The sequence below is a fragment of the Gavialis gangeticus genome, unplaced genomic scaffold (genome assembly GCF_001723915.1).
Source record: "Gavialis gangeticus isolate Ggan-Ray unplaced genomic scaffold, GavGan_comp1, whole genome shotgun sequence".
NCBI classification, from domain to species: Eukaryota; Metazoa; Chordata; order Crocodylia; family Gavialidae; genus Gavialis; species Gavialis gangeticus.
In genome coordinates, this window is record NW_017728997.1 from 16,645,601 (window position 1) to 16,672,321 (window position 26,721).

Genomic DNA, 26,721 nt, shown 5'->3' on the forward strand with positions numbered 1-26,721 from the left:
CACACACACACACACACACACACACACACACACACACACACACACACACACACACACACACACACACACACACACACACACACACACACACACAGTGTTAAACTGCACCGTATTCCTGATGACCAGAGCCCATCCTCTGGCTTCTTTACTCTTCATTCCATCCAGGAAGAGTGCACACACCAAGTGCAGATGTTTCCTTAGCCTGATGAAGGGTTTTTAAGCCTGAAAGCTTGCTAAGAACATTTTTTTCCAACTATTTAAGTTGGTCTAATAAAACATATCAGATTCACTCAAAGAACCTTGTCTGCTGATGACCCGGAGAGCATTCTAGGCAGCTGAACCTCCATTGACTTCAACCTTAACATACAGCCCGGTGGACTTCTCTAGTATTTAATTATGAGAATTATACATGTGGCTTAATGTCAGTGACAGTGTAAACATTTACACCAGTCAAGGAACATCCCCTTCATTTTTATTGTGGCAGTTGGTCAAAAATCAGTGAAAAGGAGAAGACCAACGTCATGTAATTTGGGCAGGTAAGCCACATCCGCCAATCTAATGTTTCAAGCCAAAGGCAGAGGTTTACTCACACGTGTCTGTGCACCGATATTCTCTAATCAAGGGTGACCTGCTTTCATTTGACTCCCAAAAGCAATTAAAAGGTCAGTTTTCTGCCCAGTAAGAACCCCCATTCTGCAATATGGGCAGTGCCTTTGAGACGAGGCCTCACGATGCTTCCCACTTTTTTCCAGAAGAGGAACCCCTTCATTATTTCAGACTGTTCATTAGCCATCGCTCTGCTTGTGACAGCCTGGTGGTATAGAGTTGCTCCAACAAACTCTCCTCAATTTACCCTCCAGTCAGAAAAGAAAGACCTCTTTTCTGGTGCAACGTGACAAAAAAGCCCACGCTCCTTAATGCAGCTGCAATTTGACTGGACCTGCCAGCAATCAGAAGCAGGCGTCTCTGCACTGTACCGAAGTTCAAGTGTGTCGAAACAACAAATGAAGTAAGTGAGCATTCATTTTCTCAAAAATACGTTTTTAAAGAGGATGCATAAATTCATCAAGCTGGAAGCCTGGCCCACTCAAGAACTTGTTACCATGACAATTTAGAAGCGGATACCACTACAGAATAAACTAACTGAAGTTACTGATTAACCTTCTTGCAAGCTGATCTCCAGGTTTAAAGTTTTCGGCAAACAGAACCGCTTTTCCATCAGTCTGTTAATATGCTGAGAACCTGAGCAAAACGCTTCAGTGGCAAAGTAAGTTCCATGATAAATGTGGTTTCCAAGCTGTGCACCAGTCACGCCGCTATAAAATCAGAATAATTCATGCAAAAATTTTCATTATGTTTCTAAACATACTTATTTACATTTTAAATCACACATTAGACAATATGAAGCATCCTTCACTTAGGCAGGTGTGAACAAGAAAACAGATGCATCCATTAAACATAAAACAATTCAATGAATTAAAAAAAAATACTTGCCAAACTCTTTGGCTGAAGTACTTTAGCCCCTGTTTCACTTACTTGGAAAAACACAGCCATGGCACCTATTATCCTGTTTTCTAAAATCGCTGCTCCAAAGCTGTCAAAGTCGTCAGGATTGTAGAAGTAAATCTGCATCTGTAAAAATTAACAAAAATCAAACTGTCATTTCAGACCAGTTTCAAATACAGTTATATACACAATACTGTACTTAGATCAAATGTTACCAATCCAAGATAAACATTATTGCAGAGCAGAAGTCCTTTAACCAGCATCTTGATTAATGGCCTGACTGCTTTGCTGGAACAGTAACCAGGAAACAGATTCAATGCAATGCATTTTAATAACAAAACTAATGGATAAACAACACAGCCGGTCTGTTTAGATGGCAAACTTGGTGCTTTCTGCCACCCTATCCACATTTCTGTGTTCATAGTTTCATAGATGTTAGGGTCGGAAGGGACCTCAGCAGGTCATCGAGTCCGACCCCCTGCCCTGGGCAGGAAAGAGCGCTGGGGTCAGACGATCCCAGCCAGATGCTTGTCCAGTCTCCCCTTGAAGACCCCCAGGGTAGGGGCGAGCACCACCTCCCTTGGAGCCCGTTCCAAATTCTGACAACCCTCACCGTAAAGAAGTTCTTCCTAATGTCCACCCTAAATCTGCTCTCCATCAATTCATGGCCACTGTTCCTAGCTACTCCAGGGGTGCCCTAGTAAATAGAGCACCTCCTATTCCCTGCTGCCCTCCCCGATGGATTCATAGGCAACCACAAGATCACCTTCTCTTGTGGAGGCTGAACAGATCCAGGTCCCTCAGTCTCTCCTCAAAGGGCCTTGCCTCTGACCATATGACTGGCCTCCTCTGGACCCTCTCGAGGTTGTCCACATCACTCTTGAAGTGCGGCGCCCAAAACTGGAGGCAGTACTCCAACTGCAGCCTGACCGGTGCCGCGTAGAAGGGAGGCATCACCCCCCTGGATGTGTTTGCCATGCATCTACTGATGCATGATAAGGTGCGGTTAGCTTTACTGATCGCTTCGTCACATTGACGACTCGTGTTCATCTTGGGAGTCCACTATGACTCCAAGATCCCTCTCTGCTTCTGTGCTTCTGGGAAGGGCGTTCCCAGCCTGTAAGTGTGTTGGTGATTCCTTCTCCCCATGTGCAGCACTTTGCACTTGGTGTTGAACTGCACCCTATTTCATTCTGCCCACTTTTCCAACCTGTCCAAATCTGCCTGGATCTGTTCCCTACCCTCTGCTGTGTTAGCTGTGCCCAATAATTTGGTATCCTCTGTGAACTTGGACAGGGTGCTCTCCACGCCCTCTTCCAAGTCACTGCTGAAGACGTTGAACAGCACCAGTCCAAGGACCGAGCCTTGCTGGACTCCACTGCCCACGTCTTTCCAGGCCGATACCGACCTGTTCACCACCACTCTCTGGGTGCAACCCCTATGCCAATTTGCCACCCACCTGACCGTGTCACCATCTACATCCCAGCCTGTTAGTTTATTTACGAGGACAGAATGAGACATGCTTCTACTGGTTCGTTGACACCCAAGTCGCATCAAGCGTCCACAAAACAAAAAGAAAAAAAAAATATATATATCTAAATGATCTTCCTGGGATAATTTACAAGACACATTTACTTGTGCCTGGCTTTTGGCAAGCAGCCACTGGCTCTACAGCAGCTGCACACCCAATAAAACACTGTTATATGAAGAACAAGAAAGGTTGGTGGGAGATCACGGTGGATCACGGTAGAGACGATTTCTGTGAGTGGGAGGGGAGGACAAAAGAAAACTGCATGTTGGATGGGTCACAAAGAGCACGAAAACCCACTGGAATCCCCTCCCACCTGGCAGAGGTGGGAGACTTCGGCAACATCCTCCAAATATGAGGCCGACAGGTTTGGACAGCTTTTGCCTTGAACAAATATGAGCTGAGGAACATCCGCTCTTTGATGTTGAAATGTAAAACGTTTATATTTAAGGTCAAAGTGCTTGAGGTTCGATTTCATTAATAGGGGCAAGAGCTCACTATACGATGGTAAGTTACATTTTACATCCCTTTAAAACAAACAGCCTAAAAATTAGGTATGCCTGACATAAAATATTTTTATGTATAGCCCTCATAAGAATTTATGAAGGAAAGTCTCGTTCAGTGAGTTCAACATATGCCAACATCATTTTAAACCATTTCTGCTCACAGTGTTTTAAGGAAATTAATTTTTACTATACACTCTTGGATAACAGTACAAAGGGCTTTGGTAAAAAGGGGTTTAATTGAGATCCTGCATCTCAGCACTGCAATTACAGAGCCTAATCAAGAACCATGCTCTGCCCTGATTACCATGTGTGTTAAAACGTTCTCTGAGAGCTCCCTGAGTCCCTTTTTTCTTTTTTTTTTTTGCACAACATGGTTTTCCTAGTTGCATCAGTCAAATCAAGGGGAAATGTCTTGAATGAAAAATTATCTTCATCTGTCATACAGTAGCATCCATATATGGTAACATGGCTGGAAGGAACGTGTAAGAAGAACCTTCCAAGAAGTGCCATTATATAATTTACACATCCATCCATCCTACACACTTCCTCGTTGCATGGTTACATACTAAAAAAAAAATCACACACTACTGTTTGCAAACAAAGTCTTGACCCTGCACCTTTCTGCCCTTGTAGTCTGATACAGCTTTAATTATGGGATTGTATACTATTTCATCCCATAACACAATATCAGACATTTTTTCTGTAGTTTACAATACACCTCAGTTGCATCTTTTTATTCTTTTATATTTAACGCACTCTTCATTATCATAAGGAGCAAGCCACATACATTTTAATATATTTTCTTCCAGCAGCACAGCCTTCGTTAGCTGCAAATCAGGGGTGAGACAGTTAAAACATAAAGCTAACTTTACTGCATAATTAGGTGGCCTAAACATGCCAGCAAATTTTCATTATTACTCCTTATGATATAATTAATATATACAACGTGCTGAGTACTTTGCATACAAATGAGCTTCATGGACTCTATCTAGCGTACACACAGCTGTACTACGAAATACTGCAAAAGGGTGTTTAAAGCTGTAGAAAAAGTGTGTCCTATTAGAACTGTAATATGTGAGGAATGGCACAAAGAAGTAAATGATAAAATTGCAAATGCAACTTTGGGACATTTCTTGACTTTTGAGTGCTCAAATAAGTCATCCTGACATAGGTTTTGGGGTGCAACTTCACAACGATCTTTGTTCTGTTTTCCAAAAATGGAAAATACACACCCACTACACACATGCACACTAACACAGGCATGTGGTATTCTGAATGATGAACCTCTTGACACAAACATGTGTAAACCCCATAATCTGGAGCTATTTGCCTGGACGCTCCAAGAACATTGGTCCCATGCCCCTGCCGGAGCCCATTCAGACTGCTGTTGATGACAAACCTCCCTTGGATTAAAATCCACCTGCTTGAACCTCAAAACAGGGCCTGCTGCATGCAGTTTACTTGCACCCTCAGCCTCTCACCAGAACACAGCAAAAAACACATCTCTGATTTCTTTTTGGCTGCGATGCCTGCGGTCTGTCCTCCAGAAGAGCTATTGGAGACATCCCCATTGTTGCAGCCTGGGATGCTGTGGCAATTTGCTAATGCACCAGGAGACCTAAAGCACTGTACAGGTTTTCTCAGGTAAATTAATGCAGCAGATAGGAAAGAGAAGCAAAGATGAAGATTAAAACGGAGCCCAAAAGATTTGAGGGAGTTTAAAGTGCTGGCGAAACACTAGAAGCCAAGCAAGGATGCTCTGCGCAGCCAGATGCCAAGCATTGAAAAACGGAATAACTGAGGCTTTTCAAACTGAGCCGCTCTCACCCCTGAGCAACCTCTCTCAACAGCTTTCTCTTTAGATTAAAAAATGAAGGAGTCATTGTGGTGTCACAGATGCAGAATACAAAAATATTCAGTGATAGCAGGAACTCTGGTGTGTGGACAAGAAAGATCACTGGGATTAGCCTCCCGCTCCTTCCCTTCCCCACGCACTCCCTGACTACTAGGAACTATAAAGCACCTTAAAAAAATGTTGCAGGCCAGCCAATATTCTGATCAATCAACCAGCCACGCAGCAAGGTACAGGGTTATATGGGTTTATTGTGTACTGCTTTGAAAACCCAGAGTATTTTTAGAAGAACTGAACACATTCAGCTAGCAGGTAGACAGCAGGTCTGCACAGTGTGGAAACAAAAATCCTGCACGCTTTGATACAGGGAAGTTAATCACTCAACATACTAATCCTTAATTATTACCTTTTGCTGCTTGAACTGTAAGGAGAAATTATTCTCCACTGCTTTTACATCTGGATTTAAAACACCTTCCATAAAAAACAAATTGTTTGCTATGATTATGAATCATAGAAGATGATGATGATTCTTGGTTATTGAAAGCCTGTAACGCAGTTCATTTAGCTGGTTTTAAATAGGTATGCATATTTTTAGGAATGGGCTGATGCGATCCATTTGATTAAACATTTAAATGATCTAGGATACTCTAATCCCAAATCGTGCTGGGGAGGTCCCCTATAATGGTGGTTCTCAACCTTTTCCACCTTACGGCCCACCAACCATTTTGTCAAAAAACCCTGGTCCCACCATGGGAAAAACAAAACCTCACTTTTCCCAAGAAGTGTACTTTTACGTTTGCATGCATTTTAGTATTATATTAATCATTGATGGAAATTTTAAAGGACATTAAAAATTAAAAACTGCAATTAAAAAGTCCCACCTACAAGACCTTTGCATTGAGAAACACTGCCCTATCATTCGACAGCAGTTGGTGGAATTGTTTTAGTTACTTTGGTGTAATAAAAAAATTGGTCCCTAGTCTTATTTCTTTTCTGAGTGCATCTAAAACCGCTGATATGTTGCATATTCTACATCTGGTTGGTGCTGGGGGGAGAATGCTGGGGATGCATTAAAACTCTTTTTTCCCCCCAGGAAACAGTTGCATGGGAATGGACAGAGGCCTGGTGATTCTACAAACCCAGCAGCATTTTTCACTTTATTTTCATAGGCAAAGGGCTGTCTCACTAACGCTATCACTTTAGCATTTTGCAGAGTCTAAAATTGTGCTAAGCAAATTACAAAACAAAGAGGCAGATAAGGTCCCTGGCCTGAAGCATTTACAATCTGATGATAAACATGATACAAGGCTGCCAACTGCAGTGAATGAAAGCAGAAAGGAAGAACAAAGATTCCACAAATGGGGTCACGCGGTACTTTGCTTCAGACACGTGCACATCTTGGGACCGTGACCAACGCTGCTAGTTTTCCTTATTTTTTAATAGTCAACACAATCCTTGATGATCACCATCGTTATCTACAGATAATGCAAGAAAGATGCCCTTGCTATGCAATAACTGAGATGAAATCATTTTAATGACCCCTTCTGCCCCCCGCTCTTGTAAGGTGCTGAGTATTCTGACCCCAGTCCAGAAAGCACTTAAAAATGTGAGCGGTCCCATTAAAGTCAGAGTAAAAACAAAGGAGTCAAAGCCAAATCAATAGGATTACTCATACGCTTAAATGCTCTGCTGGACGAGTGCCACGCAACTCAGTAACTCGAGGGTTAAGTCCTGAATTGCAGAAGAATAGGGCTCTGGCAGGCCAGATATGATCTTCCTTTCCATTTCTACAGATACTAATATTCTTTAGGTCTAGATCCCCTCCCCATGCAAGGAAATCCTGCTCTCATGCCACATGCTATAGGATACGTGCAAACTGGCCGCTAAACAGCTGCATATGACGTTCATTTGTATTTCCATAATGCAAAAATAACGGGCTCAGTGTTTATGCTTTCTATAACATGAAACTTTTTTGAAATTGCTTTGTACTCCAAGTAACAGCCATATGATTCACCATGAAATGAAGTCTGGAAAATCGTTTTGGATAAATGGAACTATAAATTCAATAGAATTTCCATGACAACATAGATTGCAACACTCTGCCATGAGTAAAACGCTATAAATCATTCAAAACCAACAAGAAATCAGCAATAAGTCTTCTATTTCAAAACACACAAGTGCCCTGAATTATAGTGTTGTGGCTATTACCTCACCAGTCAGTGCTTCACTTTTTTGCTCGTCTCCCCGTTACAAGCACTGCTTTATGCTTGACTTATTATTTTTATTCCAATTGCAGGAAACACTAATAAAGCGTCTGCGGAAACAAAACAAAAAGCATAGTAAACATAGGCCATGTGAGACTTGGGTTTCCTTATGCTTCTTTCCCAAATAATCCCCTTAAGCAGAAAAAAAGGTTAAATGACGCTCATCTCAGGGTATTTATTTCCTGTACTTTGGGACATGTCCCATTACCACCTTAGACTTTCATTTGTCACAGTCTTTTTGGAGTCACAGGAGTGGGAAGGGTGCGATTTGGGTCTGAGCGAGGGTGATAAAATTATGCCAATGACATGCCAGAGAGGGAGAGAAGAGTTGCTATTATAAGAGGGAAAACTATTTAGAGAAAGGCGTAAGACTGCAGTACTCCATGTTGCTAATTCACCCCTTCACTCCTGGTATCCTGACAAGCTTTGTCCCCGTAAAGGCCCTGCTCCTGGAGTCATATGATCATCTGCAATCTCCAGGATTCATTTAAAAAGTTGAAGTCTTTAGCCTGTGCAGGATGAATTGAAGGTGGAAAGTGAAGTGGAACCAACAGGGGATTAGAAAAACCCCACTATTAATCATGTTCCTAAAATTCATGATTTTGGACCACGCAGCTCTGGCAGTGCTAACTTTTGTGGAAGGATAGTCTCGTGACAGGGCCGAAGTCTAAGACTTGACAGATCTGGGTTCAAGTGCCTGCGCTGCCCCACAATTCTAGTTTGACCTGGAAAAAGTCCCTTAAGGTGAGATTCATTTCAGTGGGAAGACTGATGGTGGACAAACTCATGCAACTGGGCCTTGGCGCTCCATCTGTCAAATATGGCAGTAATACTTCCCAGCACTGGTATTTTGACCCCATGCCCTGACAACGGGCAATGTCATATATGAGAACCTCAGACAGAACATGGGGTCCTCATTACATCCGTGGGACCAACCTCAAAGTACAGCTCAGACCTAAGGCACAACTCACATCACAGCATGTGGCCCACAAATAATCACAGCAATTGCCTCCATGTGCACTTAGGGTTGAATCCAAAGCCTAATGCAATGAACATGGGTTTTTTGGATGAGGCTGTTAGTCTGAACTCTGCCTACTGTTCTATCAATTGCTGGCTGAAATATCTTCCCTTCACTATATTAAAGACCAGAATCTGAACCCAGAGGATGATGGAAAGCTAAGGGGAACAGACACTCACAGGGATAACATTTTAACGATGGACAAAAGTCTACGGCTTGGAAAAACTGGAAGTGGGAAATGAAGATTCTGCGCTTATTTGCTGTCCAGGGTGAAAACTGAAACAGGTCATTTAGGAACTGGCTGAAAACCAAAATACCAACCAACTGTTGCTGTATTTAGGCTCCCCTTTAAAAAAAACACATTTACCTTCCTCAACATCAAGAACCTGCGTAAGCTTTACTAGAACAAAGACGGCTAAAGGATCTTGACAGGCACCGCAAAAAGATCCTCCAGATACAAGACCTATATCTTTAAATATAAAAAATAAAAATCCATAAAGTAGCAATCTTCCTGGAATGAAGGCTTAATACAACTGAATACAATATTTACTGGATGCATGAGTCTTAGAAGTCCTCTGAGAGATCATGGCATAGCATAGTTTATTCTTATTGCAATGCAATATTCAGAGCGTCCTGCATGGTTTATTGGGAGGGTTTTTTAGGGCTATGAGCATGGTCCCTCAGACTTCACTGATTAGCTCTGAAACATGCTTTCAAAAAGCTGACGATATTTATAGTTTTGCTGCATCTTTTCAGCCTGATGCAGGCAACAGATGGGGACAGGTTTTCACTCGAATTCAACTGCGCTGACAAGGCCATTTGTATCTCGGAGGGGAAGTGCACTCCTTCAGGCAATTCTGTTACGAGATTATTCGTATTTGCTGAACTGCAAGTTGTCTGGGTGATAGCAGCAGAACCAGCCCCCGAGAACGACTCACCTCGAGTGCTCCACCACAGGGCTACGCTCTCCCATTTTCCGCAGAAGAACCGCCTCCACCCAAGATAGCAAGGTAATCCAAAAGGCGACGATCCTCTGACGAAGCATGCAATGGTGTTAAATATAATGTAACTCTCCACATGGATTTCTGGCATTTCCCCAGATTCCTGGGGAGAGGAAGGCTGCCCAGACTGGCAGTTAAGGTACTGAACTACAGTTCTGGACATCTGGATTCATTTTCCAGTGCCTCCGCAGTCTTCCTCGCACGATGCGAAAACAAGAGTTTTCATGGCTAATGTAACCGAGTACTCAACTCCGGACACCTCACAGGGTTGCAGGCTGATTTTCTAGGAGTGGACGCTCAGGGTGCTTCAAAAAACAGGCTCCTTCGAAGATGTCTCAGGTTGAACCATGACCCCAGAAGCACTAGTCTCGTTGGAAAGTCTTGAATGCAACTGCTCTGAACGCCCGTTTCCGATTCCCTCCCATGCTCCCATCTTCCCTGTTTCATACGCACACACTCCATGCAGTCGGCTTCTAAATCTCAGCCTAAGAAGTTTTTAAACTTTTGTGCAAGGTACTAATTCAGAGGCAGAGAAAAGCAGGGAGCCAGCTTCCTAGAGAGACTGCAATGGTTTGCCTCTGTGTTGGATGGCAATCTCACTTTAAAAGCATGTTTTGTAGTTACTAGGCTGCAGGACCAGAAGGTTTATGCATATCTGAATCCTAAATGAATAGCGATGGTGGATCTGTTTGGACAGATTCTGGGCCCAGTTACACTGCAATAAATTCAGAGCAACTCCCATGACTTCTGTTGAAAGAGTCCAGATTTGCACCACCGTGGCCAAGAGAAGAATTCGGTAGCTGGCTTTGTCGTAGCTTCCATCCCTGCCCCATCCGACATAACATACCACCTGGTTGAGGGAGGGCAGAATTTCGTAAATGGGGAAAATGTGCTTTTCAGCAGCACTTCGATGGTGGCCACCCAGGGAATGACACGGGTTTTCTCTTTTTGGATGAGGATGTCATTGCCACACGTCACAACACTGCCATGCAACGATACGCTCCATGTTTCACTGGATCCTCAAATTTTGTACTTGTTCAAGCATTAAAAAAGGTATTTTGTCTTCTTGCTCGATCCCTGACTCAAGTGTCATCTGCTCTCCAAATCACTGTTAACCCATCAAAAGAATTTACACTCTAACACTTGTATGAAAAGCATCCTGAGTCGCAAAACAATTTCGGTAAATACTGACACTGAGCAAAAATGTAAAGCTTCTGGAAGTTGCACAATTTTCTTGAGTGATGTTAACACCTGCCCATCATCACATCTGCAAATCCATTTGCAAATACTCTCTCTGTAGTGATCAGCTGAAAATTGTCAACGCTATCCTTCCAGATCTGTGAAATAAAGCACAAATCTGACTCCTGCCCCCCTGCCATCGTACGCTTGCACCTTTCTCCAGAAATCGTCAGGGAGCTGCATCCAACTTCCATCTAAGCACTCTGATTACTCTGCTCAGGTCCTTAACATTTGGGAATTTCAACAAAATAGCATCTTTTTTTACCACTCTCCATTTTTCTAAGGCCTGGCCCAAGCCCTGCTGTTCCTGCAGGGCAAGATCCCTGTTGATTTCATCAACTTTTGATGGACAAAACAGCGCTATCCAACCAACTACTTGGTTTACATTTCATTTTATAGGACCTGGGTCATTACAGCACTTAAGCCTGTGCCTGATTTCCAACAGGGAGTGTTCCCTTCCCAGCTCTGAAAAGCACTACAGCATGCACTTGGCCTTTAACTTAAGCTGCATGAGACTTTCTCCTAAGAAGAAATGAAATGCATACTGCAGCAATTGGCTGAATCACTGCCCACAGAGAGGAAACCATCTGAGGCCAAATCCCACTGCTACAGCTGGAAATGAGTAAAGGCAGCGCAGTTCCACCAAGGAGCACAATCTTCACCAATTTCATAGACGTTAGGGCTGGAAAGGACCTCGCGAGATCATCGGGTCCAGCCCCCTGCCCAGGGGGAAGGAAGTCAGCTGGGGTCAAATGACCCCAGCAAAGTGAGCACCCAAAATCTTGTCAAGTTCTGTTCTGGGTGAGAACCAGCAACCACCACGACTGCCCCCGGGGGCAGCAGGAGCAGAGCCAGTGCCGCAAAGCTGGGGTATGCTTGCAGTGAACAATTCAAATAGCTGTAGCAGCCTATCTGCTGCCTTTTGGGCAGGGCCCCTAGAAAGGATAACATCTGCGTGGGGAATGATCCTATCTGGAAAGGCCCCTACTGGGGCGGGGGGTACTGCTCAAGAGCTGTCTCTGGCTGGGGGCAGGTGAGACAAAACCAAAAACCCACCTTCAAATCAAGGGGGATAAACAGTGTTTGGGTTAGAGGCAGGAATTTGATGGGGGGAGGTTTTATCCCTGGGGTTCCTGTGGATTGGCAGCACTTCCCCTCCTAAAACCTGCTGTGGTGTTCTGCTTTCCTCTCTCCGTGCATCTCATCCCTCTCCCCTTCCCTTCCTGGTGCCCCACCTGCACTCTGCCCCTGTCCCCTCTCCCTTGTGTTGTCCACCCAGCTGCCTTTGTCCCCACCTGGACTGGCAGTCCCTCTGCGACCTGCTCGTGCCGGTCCCCTTCCCTGGAAGCGTTGCAGGCCAAACTGATCGTATCACTGGGCATGGAGTCCAACCAAGGCAGGACTCGTGGGCTCGTCTCCTTCAAACCAGAGCTCCAAGGATGGGCTCCTACCTACTGCAGGCAGACAGGGCTCACCTGGTGCAAACTCAGGCGTGCAGGATTCGGCCTGAGCTCTCAGACTCTCAGCTCCCAAGCTCCTTGCAAACGTCATCCTCCTCCTCTCGTTCATGCACCTGGATGAATAATACCACTCTGTCTCCCTCTTTCACAGCAGAGAGGGGTACTTAGAGAGGTCCCTCTGAAGCCAAGGTATAGCTGCACATTAAGAACCAACTGAATCACAGCTGATGTCATTTTCGTAAATTGTGGGTTTCGCTGACTTAAGAGATGCCAAACCAGAATAAGCCTTCGAGTATACCATTTGATCTGTGTGTCTGATGGCTGAGGCCACCCATGCTCTGCTAATCTTTGACTTGCTCTCAAATCAGCCTGCCTCAGCTGAGCCGGGTATGTTTGGCTTGGAGAAAAGGAGATTAAGTGGTGCTGGTGAAGTGAGGGGGGTGGGATATTTTCAAATATCTGAATGGCCGTCATGAGAGCCACTGTTCTCCCTTGCCACAGAGGGCAAGGCACAAAGCAATGGGCTTAGGCTGCAGCAAAGCGTCTTGAGATTGAATCCCAGAAAAAAAACTTCCTCACTGTAAGAACCACAGGACCATGAGGCAGGCTGTCCAGGGCAGCTGGACAATGTCCTTCACTTCAAGAAGGGGTTAGATCAGCATCTACCTGGGATGGTTTAGGAATAGAAAAGCCTGCATCAGTACGGGGTGCTGGACTAGAAGACCCCCGAGGTTTCCCAACCCTGTGACTCTAGGTACTTTCTTCAAGCGATCTCTGCATAGCGTGAGTCTTTCATATAAACCTCATAATCACGTAATCAGCATGCATGACTAATTTTTATTTTTCCAGCTTGCACAGTTTAGAATAACCAGCCTAGGATGTCTGCTGAGAAGGAGTTGCTATATTTCATGTTTACCTTGCACAAGTATAAAAACTTGGGCTAAAGGGCCGAAGAGTCAAATTCCACATAGTTTCAACAGAGCACCCTGAATAATACATAAAGCAGCTACACTCTTATCCCTAAAACCACAGGTGCAAACCAGATGTCATGCTTATCTTCTCTTGAGATTACAGCAAACAAATGCATGCCTTCAGAATATAAAGTACGCTCTGGATCATGAAGCCTGAAATATATTAAAAGCATGGCACTGAAGTTCAAAGTACAAATATTACCTTACAAATCACAAGTCCCCTTTGGAGGGTGGTTTATAGAATATTTTATATAAAAGGTATATATTTTTAAAATTTATTAACTTCTGTTTAGGACCAGATACATTAATATACCACAAAAACTGAGGCAAATGTTGTTCCTCTGGTATAACTCAGAGACTGTAAGTTTACGTCAGAAATATTGCCTATAATCCTCTTTTTATGGGCAAGGTACTGCCATACATATTGCACAGTAAGTAGCATCAACTGTTCTCAAGCCACTTCAGCCTCTACAAGCAGGATGAAAGATGAAGGCTTGGCCTTAATTTTGAGCTTGACTCCTATTGTCACTTTAAATTAAGGCATGCAAATTAGCAGGCAGATTGCACTTGCATATGATTAAGGAGACAGCCTACCTGGGTTATTTAAAAGAAAGATTTGTAGAGCACATGTTGAGGGGTGTTGGAAATAGTGATTTAATCACAGACCATAGATCAGAATTCATCCTCCCAATAGTGCACACCTGTCCTTTCCCGTAGTTCGGCCAACCCAGTCTTAAAAGGTAAACCACCTTGATTTTTGTGGAAACAGAGCGCTGTTTCAGAGACGGGCAGGTGTTTCACCTATGATGCTCTCCTAAGAAAGGCAAAATATGGAGAACAGGACTAAGTTTGAATGTCGGTGTGATAACCCAATACTTATTCTTCCCCTTAAATTAGGCCAGGCTACACCTTTCAACTCCAAAATGAACCCTCTGGAAGCAGCACCACCTGTGAGGGGCAAGAGCTACAGGATACAACAGCCACATCTCTCTCGACCATACTCACTCTCCAATGGGGACTGGTGTTAGATAAGTAAGGACGGTGCTCTCATTAGAGAAGACTGCATGGCTGGTTTAAGGCACCGGCACTACAGACCTGCCCAAGGCATTCAATTCCTGCCGTGCTGTCTCATGAGTGCCCGCAGCTCTACCCCAAGAAAGGACCCTGCCCAAAGCAGGAAGGGATAAGTGCACGTAATGGCACCTGTTACGTTAAATCAGTGGAGCAAACGTGCCGCCAGAGCCAGGAGTGTCCACATGACCCTGCCAGGGTCCAACATGAAATAGTTCAGCCCAGCGCTCGGGGTGGAGAGCAGAGACCTGCCAGCTACGCCCACAGAGCACTACAATATTTAAAACTTTGCATTAAGAGTATGTGGAGTATGTAGAGTATTAATGTGGAGCATTAAATAAAGCTTTCCTTTTCTCAATGTCCCTTATTCCCCTTTTCTCTTTAGGTGTAGGAGGATTTTATGCCAGAAAGTCTTGTGTTCAACAGTCTTTGTGATGGCATTAAAGATGGTAATAACTGCACCTTCCGGGCACTTGAGATGGTCTGCGGCTTGTGTTGTTGCTGTTATTGCTGGCGTCTGATCTCGCTTCCTTGGAGACAACACAAGACGCGCACATCGAACGGAGGAAAAGACGAGCACAGAGAGATAAGGCCACTTCCATCTCTGGTGCTGGCTCCCACTCGAAACGCTGCTGTTGGATACCGCAGGCATGGCCCAGGCTCTTATCAGCCGCTCCGAGACCCAGCCAACATGCACCAGGCTGTCGAGGGCATGGTTTTTACCTGCCTCACTGGTCACAGGCTCAAAGCAGTGTTGAGAAAGAGTCCGTCTTGGCTGGCTAAGCCAGGCTGTTATGAAGCAGAAGGCAAAAAGAGATAGGAGAGAGAAGAAATAAGATGGGGGGAAGAAAAAGTTGGGCAGCAGGAATTCATTCCTGTGCTCTGCAGATTGGCCGAATCCAGCGGGAGCGAGGATGTCATAAGATCCCTTCCCTTCGGGCTGGACAGCTCAGGATGCCTTTCGAGATCAGGATGATGGCGGTCCAGCGGTGTTACAGGGGATTCGAAGCTGGGCAGGGCAACCTCATTTTTCACATGCCGCGTTTGGTTCATTCATTATCCTCTTGGTTCCTTTCTCCTCCTGTTTACCAGACGTGCTCTCAACACAATCCTTGGGCAGTCTCAATAGACTGTTTTGTTTGGATTAATTGAGCCTGTCTCCAATTCGTGCCGTTTTCATTTTATAGAGCAGTCTGAGCTGGAGCTTCGTTACCCTGGACTCTGCCGAGGGCCCCGACTGTCTCTGGTCCCAGAAGCAGGGCTGTCACGGTACACGAAGGCAAGCGGAGAGCAGCAGCAGGCGCACCCTCTGTTTCCTCCGCACCACACAAGTGCCCAAGTGGGATGAGATGGGAAACCATCATCCCCACTGCAGGGGACAAGAAAGCCCAGTGGCTTTGGCAGGAGCAGAGGAAGGAAGCTTGGCGAGGAGCCATTTTGAGTACGGGATGCCTCAAGTTTCTTTTCACGGAGCACTAGGAAATTAGGGGCTAATTCTAAGCTGGTGCAATGAAACAGGTGTTAAAGAGTCTCTGTATCCCCTTAAGAAAAGATCCGTCCATCCTTCTGGCAGGGAAAACGACCGTGATTATTGGCAGCTCTGCTGGCCTCACCAGGGCTGTATAGCAGGGCCAGCTTGGGCATTATTTTAGCCTTGAAAGTTTTGCTGAATTACTTTTCAAGTGATTTCTGCATTTTGTGAGACAGAGTCATTCCCCTTTGCTCAGCGGAGCTGACATTAATAGGTGTTGAGTCTCATGAGCCCCCTTAACGACATCGGAGCTGGGATCTAAACATGCACATTATTAATGGAAATGCATCATACTGTTAAATATTGTTATATGGGAACTTTCATCACAAAACCCGTTAGTGTTTAAATACTTCATGCACTGCAGACATGTATACAACAAGCTGTAGATGAATTTTCAAATAGATACTTTTGAGTAATTACCCTCTTGAGACAGCACCAATTGCTAAATAATGCCTCAGTTTAATAGCACATAGCTCTTAAGAAATGAACAATTCTGGGGACTATTAAATCTCTCACAAATGTAACAAAGATGATGATAAATACCTTGCACTCTGTTTTAGCTCTCCTGTGGATGAAGAATGGGCCTTTTTTTTCCACGTGCTAATTGGACTTCTCTTGAAGCAGTCCTCCAGAGAGAACTACCAAGAAAACTAGCAGGTAGCCCCCCTCCGCTCAGTTTATGGGACAATTGTATGCACCTTTTCCTCTCCAGTACTCGACCCGGGCTCTTCAGAGCCAATTTGGTACTCAAACACCCAGCGACCGCTTCCACTGCTGGAAGGACACAACAAAAGTAACCAAGAAGACCATGCACAGTAAAAGCTTCAAAAATGCCAAACGATTCGTGGAAAAGCAAAGTAACAGCCACAACTGTTCTTTCCGCCTTGGAAGGCCCTTTTCCAATCCAAAGAAAACCGCTGGGAAATATCAAGCAGAAAACCAGAGAAAGGGCAGTAAACAGAAAAACTATGCAAAGCAAGTTGACTCATAAAAGCCTTGGCTGGAGACTGTGCAGCATGATAAATGGAGCTGGAGAAGAAGGGGCAGATTACGTGATACCTGAATCTCCACAATACTGGGAAAATGCATGCCTCCAAGTACATAACGTTGGCCTGGCTCCCAGTGCTCTTTCCTACAGCTTCACATGCCTGCCATATTACTCACAGCTAGCGGAGCGGCCTGGAGAAAGAGATATGCATATTTCAACGTCCAAAGACAAGTGGCTGAAATGATCCAATAGTTTCCTTCACGCTGGCAGAAGGCTTGATGAAGACTGCTTTTTTACTGCCTGGTCGAAAGGAGTGGAAATGAAACACTTGGCCTCTCATTTCCGCATCTCAGCGACCTTCTCTTTCAAGGCCTCTAGGAAGTTATGAACTCCGCAGTGCTACTAACGTTATTTCACATATACCTTCACTTCAGTTCACTTGACACGCCATCTGCACGACAAGAGGAAGAACACAGCTGAGGCATGGATAGGTAGGTATTCAACTCACTGGAATAATACCAGTTTATATCAGCGAAAGATCTGGCCCCGAGTGTCAAGTAGCTTCACTGACAATTACCATTATTCTACAAAATATTCCTTTATTTAATTCTGCTTTGCATAATGAATCAATGTAAAACAAACGGTTGGATTAACAGAGGAACTGCACTTCCCATTGAAGTTTGGTTCTCTTTGGGGTTAGGAAAAACGGGGCACCAAGAAATAAAATATAATCCAGGCCCATTCGACTGTAAGCAATGACTGAGGCCTTAACATAAGAAGGCTGGAGAAATGGGGATGGTGAAGTAGTGCACGTATTTTTCCGTGCAATAAAACAGAGCATTTTAACATTGATATACCTCACGTCTGGTTCAGTGTGTGTTGCATTTCCTATTACTATTCCACCCACAAACGGTGGTATTTGGTGGGCCAAATCCTCACTACAACCCGCTGGTTGCTTCTCCATGCTCTGTGTTGTTAGAGACCATCCCAGACGTGGACAGAGAGCGTCTCCCTCCCATGGAGGAAGTCGCAGACAATGACATACTACTTCAATGAGCAGCGTGCGGCTGGGCAAGTAGGAGCCATCTCACAAATACACTCGGTCTTTGTGCAAGTGCAAGTGTCAGGCAATAGGAGCTGTGGCACACTCACTTCCTCAAGAGCCTGAATTTGGCCTTCGTGCTGCACCTTGCCGTTTGGAGGATTTGCTTCAGCCGAGCTGAGAAGTATTTAGTTTAGTTTCTTTGGCTCAAAACACGCTCAAGGAACAGAAATTGGCCACTCTCCCAGTGTTGCCCCAAAACGAATGTGGATGAACATGCAGATCCCCCACAAACACCTTGCGTGAAGGAGGCTTCACAAGACATTCGTGCTCACAAACTGTGCGCAAGATGCGGGGACGTTGTTCGAATGAGGCCTGTTGTGGCACTGCAGTCACAGACACCTCGACGAAGGGGAGATGGTGCCCAGGGATGTAGGATTTTGAAACATGGGGCCCTGGGATGAGGGTTTCCAGGGGCTTCTGCAAGACAGCTAAATAAAGCTGACTTGTGATATACCACCAGGGCTTCTGCCACGATCACAAAACTGTGCTTTAAAAAGAGGTAAGGATGACTGGATAGCTTAGATTTCTTCTGTCGTAACTGGCAATGGTTGCAGGGTTGTGTTTTGTTTTTTGGGAGGATGATTCACAGGTGCCTGAATGCACAGCATACGGCATAATCGTAACAGGCTTAGCCAAGGTGATATCCTCCCCCTCCTTTCCAGCCACATCAGAGCCTGATTACAGTCACATGCAAATCTAAGTTAATACATACTACTGTGTTACTCATTTCCATGTTAACAGCAGCAAGGCATAAATAAGGATGAATTTTCCTCTGCAGGAATCATGTCAAGCCTTTTACTAAATCCAGCATAGACAGGAGCCTCCCCCCTGTTGATAAACCCCTGATCAGGATCAGAGTTTTGCTACATCCCACCCAAAAGAGTGGCTTATGCGAATGATTCAGAATAAACGCAAGCCAACCACATGCACAAATAGCTTGGGGAGACAATAGCAGGATTCTCACAAAAGCAATGTTTATGTCTCTCTCAGATGCATGATATACAACAATAACAGACTGCCAGATTACCAAGGCTCCTTTCTAGAACAGCAAGCAATTTTAGCTGTTTGCAAAGTAGTCTTGAATGATTTTTCGGAGCCTTTGTTAATGCCAGTCTCCAGGGGCATGGGAGGTGATACAAGGCTCCAGCCTGCCGCAGGTGCAGATCAATATTTTAGCATTCTTACTGCATGATTGTTGATGCAGCCTCCCAGAAGAGTCATCAGTAAAGTTAGCTACAATCCAATCTACGGTCTTCAACCACCTAACAGCAAGCTGCATCTGGTAACTTATTACTTAGGTTATTTTTGCCTAGATTTTTTCCTAGCGTGGCATTTTCCTTGCGTGGTGCCTTTCTTGCTTTGGACTTGTAAAAACCTAGATTGGCCCAGCATGCACTGTCAGCGACAGGACCACCATGGACCAGATGATTCAACAGATTTCTCCCAAATTTGGCATTTTAAAGGTTGTGCCTTTAAAAACAAGGCTTTCCAGTGACTGTAGGGCAGGCTGTTTTGCCCCAAATATATAAAGACACACCGTGTTTAATTGGAGCAGAACCGAAGTGGGACACCTGATCCACACCTACCCAGATGCTAGGGGAGCCTGACGCTAAGCTTGGATCAGAAAGCATTTCCATAGCAAATCATAAAAGACCTTTTCAATTCAACTCATTTGCCTACTAAAAACAAAACAATGAAGTGGCTTTCCCTGGATGTCATACCCAATACAGGAGGAACAAAGAGGGTGCTGTGTAGGCTTCATTGCTATGCAAACTCAACAAGTCATTTATAAATTGCTAGTTTTATCACACCTGCAATCTGTTCTTACAGGGCCTGGCCTGGAAGCCCTCTCATGCGAATAGCCATAGAGAAGACAACAGGTGTAAAGTTTGTACAGTCAGAGCCACAGGACTCATTGTCTCCTCTCCTTATGCAAGCTGAACTCCCCAAAAATGGGACATTTGCCTGCATATTGAGTGTGGGCCTGAAGCCATTCAGCACCATTCCAAAAGCTGAATCATTACATTTCTAATCCACCACAATTCAACTTAGCAGGTCCCAGTTAGGGAAAAAGCCTTTTTCTTTTTGGTCTTGTACATTGGCTGAGGACTCCAAAGCTATCTGACATGATGGCAGCTTCTGAGCCTACAAGTATGGGTACGTTTAAATTTTCCTCAGATAAATGATTTCCCAAATGTGAAAATGCTGGTTTTAATGAAATGAAATAGCCTTAATTGGTTGTGATGGGAAGTAAACTCTGAGATAAGCACTGAATAAATAATTCACATTTTTCCATCTGGGGAACTTCTTCCTGAATTGGAAAGCGAGTCTCCAAACTTAGATGTAATATGCATTATTTTAGCAGCGTCTCCCTAAATGAAGAGCTCTTAAAATGTGGAGTGGGGAGCAGCTGCCATTACTGATTTAATATTCTATAGCAAAATGAGCTAAAACTTTTGTGATCCAGGGTTCAGGTACTCAGACCCAACCTGCCATTCGCTGTCTGGGCTCAAAACACCTCCCACTTAAAACTGGTCCACACGGTGTAACCTATAGGAGAAGCTTGTGCTTCCTCAATCCAAGTCTTTATTAGGATGCTCAGCTCTTTCCTTACTGCCATTGCTACTCTCTGAAATGACCAGCAGTGAAAAGCAATGAAAGGGAGAATTACACAACCCTCAGGTCCCTGGCCCTAGGGGCCACTGGCTTGAGGTCCTGCCCATTATAAAGGAAAGGGGGCATCCAGAATGCCCCAAAACTGTGGGACTTGTTTTATAGCACTGGTCCCCAGCTGTGAAAGGGCACCTAGTCATTCAGATTGGGGACTCAAAGGCATACATCGCTTTGTGTCCCATTGGCTACAAAAACGGTTGCACCTTAAACTCAATGGGCACCGAGACTCAGACAGACCTTTGGTTAATTTACTGACCGACTTCATACGTGCTGCCCACAACAACGAGGAGGTGAAACGGAGTTTCTGTCGGTGGCTGGCTGGCTGAGCTCCTGTTGAAATTCATTGTTTTCAGTCCAGGAGGGATTTTATTGCATGTATAACAACATTTTATGGTGCTTTGGATACGCACCTTGGCCATTATCTACTTGCCTCTAAACTAAACAAATACCTTTTCTGCTGGCTCACATGACCATCCTAAACGCTCCCCTGTCTGGATCCTCCAAGCTACCATACCGCCTTCAAGTCGCAGGGTCATCTCTGTGGAATGGATATCTATAGAAACCTCAACTGGATGCCCACACAACTCAAAGACAAACTTGCCAAAGTCTTTAATGCAACTGAATCTAGTCCTTATGAGAGGAAGTATGGCCATGAATCTGATGAATGAATTCAAAAGAAACAGACTCCTTCTTGGACTTCTTCATCTGATTTGCTAGTCCCTTGACAAGCGTTCAGATCACATCTCTTATTCAGGACAATTACTGAATTTCCTTCTGCGCCCAAAAGAAAGCCAGCCAATTCCACGTAAACAACTAAAAGTTGAGCGTTCATTTAAATGTAACACTCGGAAAAGATCACCACCCTTTGATGGAAACCGTGTTGATTTAAAACATAAATGTGTGAAATGCATTCCTCCAAAAGGGAGAGACTAGCTCCACATAATTGTGTGTGTGTGTGTGTGTGTGTGTGTGTGTGTGTGTGTGTGTGTGTGTGTGTGTGCGCGCACACACGTGTGCATGCACGCGCAAGTGTGTGTGTAGATATATAATCAAAACTACCATTTTAAAAAAAGAAACTGCTAGGGATATCTCTATTTTTTCTTGCTTATTATACAAAATAAATATAGAAGCATAATGGAAGAATATATTATGCTGCTTGTGTCCTCTGTCACGATTTTTATAGGATCAAATCAAACAGACAATGGAAATGAGTTTTGCAGTCTCACTATGCCTCCTGGTTATCAAGTGATAAGTTCGTAGCTGATGACCATTTTCACTATCCTTTTATGCAGACTCCAACATAAACAGATTCCCACACCTGAAAATAAAACTTTTAAAATAATTTTTTCTCCTCTCATTGCAGTGGCAATCTGGGTAAGGAGATGCTGGCTCTTGTAGCACTGGGCAGGATATAACTCTATTTATACAGAATTCAATTGTGCCTTTTGCTTTTTCTTGGCCATACATAGAAACCACCTGGGCAATTCTCTCAAATAAATGTGTTTAATACATTTACCCAAACACGCCATGCCTCTACACATATAATGCTACTCTGGTGTCTACTGACAGGTGTAAACAGACCATAAGCCAGGGGTGGGCAATTATTTTGGCTAGTGGTCCACTTTAACCAGTTCTGGTGAGCTAGTGAGGGCCACACACATAAAAACTTTCAGAAGATACCATTTTAACAAATTATAGATAAAAAACAAATCATATACTAAAAATCAAACAGTTACTGTAACATATTTTAATTTATTCCCCCCCCCCATTTATGTTTTTTTGAGCAGTGTATATACAGGCAACTGCATAATAGCTCAAAATAAAATCTTACTCTTATATACAGTGTGGGGGTGGGAGTTGTGGGGGGTGTTCACATATGTCTAGGGGGCTTCCCATGTGCTAGGTCTCAGGAGCTGGCTGGGGATGGGAGGAGGAAGAGGGGTGCATGCAGCAGAGCTTGCCTGGGCAGGGCGGTGAGGGGCAGGTGCAGTCCACCCCCCACTCCTCAATCCGGTTCGTGGTGCTCCGCGCGGGGCTGAGCCCTGCCTCCTCCCACCCAGGGCAGCTTGTGCCACACTCCCACCCACAGCCGCCCCCGGCCCTGGACACAGCGCTACTGCTGCAGCTGCCCAGTGCGATGAGCAACCACCTGCAGCGCAGGCAGCCAGGTGGATGGAAGGTGGCCAGAAGCTGGATGGAGGCAGGAACCATCCCAGTACAGCTTCCCCCCTGCCTGGCTGGGCATGGGGTGCCCAGCCCACATCCCTGCAGCCGCCTTAGCTTGCCTGTGCTACCTGCAGTGCAGCAGGACCAGGAGGACGAGAAGGAGCCAGGGGGAGCCAAGCAGTACCCTGATGGCTGCAGCAGATACTATCACTATCCAACCCACAGGCCGTATTTTGCCCACCCCTGATTTAGGCTGACAAAGCAGCGAGGTTATGAAACAGCCCAGCAACCAGTTGCAGGGCCAGAAAACCTAACTAAATTCAATCTCAACACTTTAATGAATTAGTTCAGTTCACAAATGGGACTACATAACGTGACCATCTCCAAGAGCAATGGCTTAGACTCGCTCACCCAGGAAGTCTCTTCCAGTCCTATGTTGCTAAAAGATGGACCGAAAGCAAGGACGTGTTACTTCCTTGCCTAAGCCTCCATTGCTTTACGGCACTTCTCAGACTCTGGGCTCTAATAAGGGGACAGGACACGTGGGATTTTAAGCCACCTTAATGTCAGCAGAATCAGCTCTCACAAAGTTTGGCATGCCCACAGGAGTACTGCCACTGTATCATCTAGGCCTAAAGCAGTACCATGGTGCCACCACAAAGAATATAGAGCTGAATATAACCTCTGGTACAAATGTTTAGACTGAGCTACCTAGAGGGTAAGCGTCTTTCCCACAGGCAGCTGGGGGCTGAGCTGGGAATAGAAGTTAGGAGATGTAACTCTCACTTATGTGGTCTGAGCACTGGACAAAATTGCTTTTAAAAATTAAAGAATAGATTTGGAGCTCCTGGAGTACCATATTTAGCGGAGGTGGGTGGGAAGGCAGGGGGGAAAAAAACCCTAAAGAAATAAGAAAGCTGAAAGAAAAGGGTACGTGAGCCATCTGTTTCTTACACCAGCTGAGTATGCTGCTACTATGCTTATTAAACTGAGAATTTATTCAGCCCAGTGAAACTTTGAAGCTATTTACAGGAGTATATGCGGGCTTGAGTGTAGGATATTAATTGTGTGTGTGCACGTGCACATCTGAGAGTGCATGTGTTTGTGTGTTCACACAAACACACACAGAATATGTGCCCACACTACACCCAGATCCATAGATGTAAACCTCTGCACAAGCACAGAATAGTCCCCATATGTTATAAGGGCACAGGTGCTTATAAAGATGACTATGTCTCTGAAAACATTTACCTATTAGGTTAAGTAGACATGAGAGGGAAAAAATGGTGCAGTGGTTCCAGTTGGATTGGTTTCCACCTTTGCAAGGACTCTGTGCATTGTCCTTTTCACTGTTTCTCCCATGCAGTCACGGAGGACATGTCTATGCATCCTCAGAGCAGCTCAGTGCCTGCATCCCTAGTCTTGGATGTGGTTATGGTACGCAGGGACGGACCCCAGGGGGAGACGGGTGCGGTTTGGGTACAGATTCCTGCTCCACCTAAACTTTAAAAACAGCTGCCAGAGAGGAGCAGCAGCACTTCTACTTAAGCAGCACAGAGTCAATTGACTTCCTGGCCCATTGTAATCCTCCTGGTTCCTGCTAATCTCTCTTCACTCCACAGATGTTAACAACCATCTCGCCTTTTAATGGGCTTGATGTTTTGCTATTCAAGCTGTCGTTTCTTCTGTAATTTTGCTATCTGTTAGTCTTTTCTAGTAATGTCTCTCTTCTATTTCATAGCCTTGCAAGCTGGTTTTAATTCTAGGTAATATTACCATACCTGAGTTCAGGTGTTCAACTGAGGTGAACATTAACTCATGTATGAACACGATTGACAGCAAAGTACTGGATGCACTGTCACGATGCTCAAGAAGACCAGATTTGGTTTTAAGAATCTGAGTAAGAGATCTCTATTTAACTTTAATAACTATGGCACTAATGAAACAACATCTTTTGATGGTTGTTTGTCTACCTGTGTTTTTTTAAACTTAATATATAACCAAAACACGTGCCACAAGTGGCATGGGCAGACTCTATGTGGCATGTGGCAGACTGGGGAGGGCCCAGGCAGTGCCATGGCAGATAAGGCAGGGGGCAGAAAGCAGAGCAGCAGCTTGGTCAAAAACACAGGGTGGGGAGCAGAAAGCTGAGCAACAATAGGGGAAAGGGAGTGGAGTGGAGTTGCACTTGGGGGCAGTGCAGGGCTTATTTGTGGCACAGCTGCCAAAACTATCAGTCCTCGCTGATCTAGCAGATGAGTGCATGTTCCAATAAAGTTATATTTGTTTTTGCTTTCATCTTAAACTGAAAATACAGCACCAAAGCTTCTAGTTCCTGTTTAACTGGAGAAAAATATGTGATGATGCAACATACCATCTACCCACCTCCCTTCCCATTCAAAATCCAAAGTCTGCCCTTGTAGACATGGGCTCAGGCCGGTTGCGCTGCCTCATTTCCAGCATTTTGTCCACACAACATGGTGGGGTCTGCTTCTCAGCATCATTCCCAGCCTGGCACAGAGGCCGTGTGGGCAAGCTCTGGGTCAACTGGTTTCCTTACTCTTGTATGGGCCTCTCTCATTAACGAGGCTGGGAGACAAACAATTTAAAAACGGGACTGCAGAACTACAACAGGGAGCATGAAGCACTTGGAGAAGCTCCCTTTTCTAGATCGTTCTTGGGAGCAGACCTGGATCCAGGTTCTGCATCCCTTTCGTGCCATAGCAGCAAGAGGCGGGGAATGCTGAGACCTTGCTCAGCTAAGTAAAACGAAAGGAAAAGCTATTTCACAGAGCAACACTGCAGCTGAGAAAGCAACTCTGAAAACACCGAACATTAAGACTTGCAGAGTAACTACCTCTAGAAACAGTTAATGCTGGGAGCCATCTGGAAAAAACACAATTTTTTAATAATTACATTTAATGTTAAGAGCTGGTCAGGAAGTGAAATAAGTTTTAAAAATATTTAACCTTACAGCCATTCAGTCGCTGAGAAAGCATTTCTTATTAAACCTATTTAATGGTTACAGTTACTTTGATGCTGAAAAAGCAACTCCTTATAAAATATGCCTAATATTTATAGGCACTGTAGCTCAGGAAGGGACCTCTTTGCAAGATATATTTAGAGGAGAAACTGCTGCATCTGAGTCATATTACTGTACAAAGCAAGCTTTTATTAATGCACTTTGTTAACTGACAACATGCAAAGTTCATTTCCTTTGAGAGTAAGTAACAGTCTAGCAAGAAGCCCCATCTTGGGAGAAGCTGATGTCTGCTGGGCCCCTCCAGCAAGGTCAAGAAGTAGGAAACACTGCAAATAGCACAACTGCATCAGAGCCAGTAGAGTTTACAGAACTGTATGAATAAAATAATGGTCTTCAAATATAAAAGTGGGTTGCTACGCAGAAAATAGTGGGCGATTGTTCTCTGTTTCCAGGGAACAGGACAAGCAGCAGATGGGCTAAAACTGCAACAAGGGAGATTTCGGTTAAACACACGGAAGAACTTCCTCGCTCTGAGGAGTTCAGATCCTACCTAGAGCAGGGGTAGGGAGGTCTTGGCCAGCACTGTTTTTCTTTGAGTCTATTCTACGACTCGATGAATGGCTAATGCATGGTTGTTACATCCCACTTCTAACTGGGACCTCTTGGTGTAAAATAACAACAGTAACTCCAAACCAAGATAGCTGGGAGAAGAACTGTTGCTTTCAAATGCCAAATGTGGAAGAGACAGATGGCATTTGGGAGGAGAGCTATCCCCTGCGATTCTGCTGGTCCTGTGCTACAAACCACCAACAAGATTAAGGCAATGAGAACATGCACACATTCTCCCTGCCCAAACCCC

At 44.7% G+C, this 26,721-nt stretch overlaps 1 protein-coding gene across 1 annotated transcript in view; it reads right to left on the reverse strand.

Annotated features, from left to right (window-relative positions):
- The window catches only part of PTPRG (protein tyrosine phosphatase, receptor type G), a 424,594-nt gene that overhangs the window by 193,171 nt on the left and 204,702 nt on the right, over window positions 1–26,721 (reverse strand). The window contains exon 5 of the mRNA XM_019504585.1: window positions 1,537–1,632. Within this exon, the coding sequence (XP_019360130.1) occupies window positions 1,537–1,632 (96 nt within the window). The remainder of the gene's footprint in view (window positions 1–1,536; window positions 1,633–26,721) is intronic.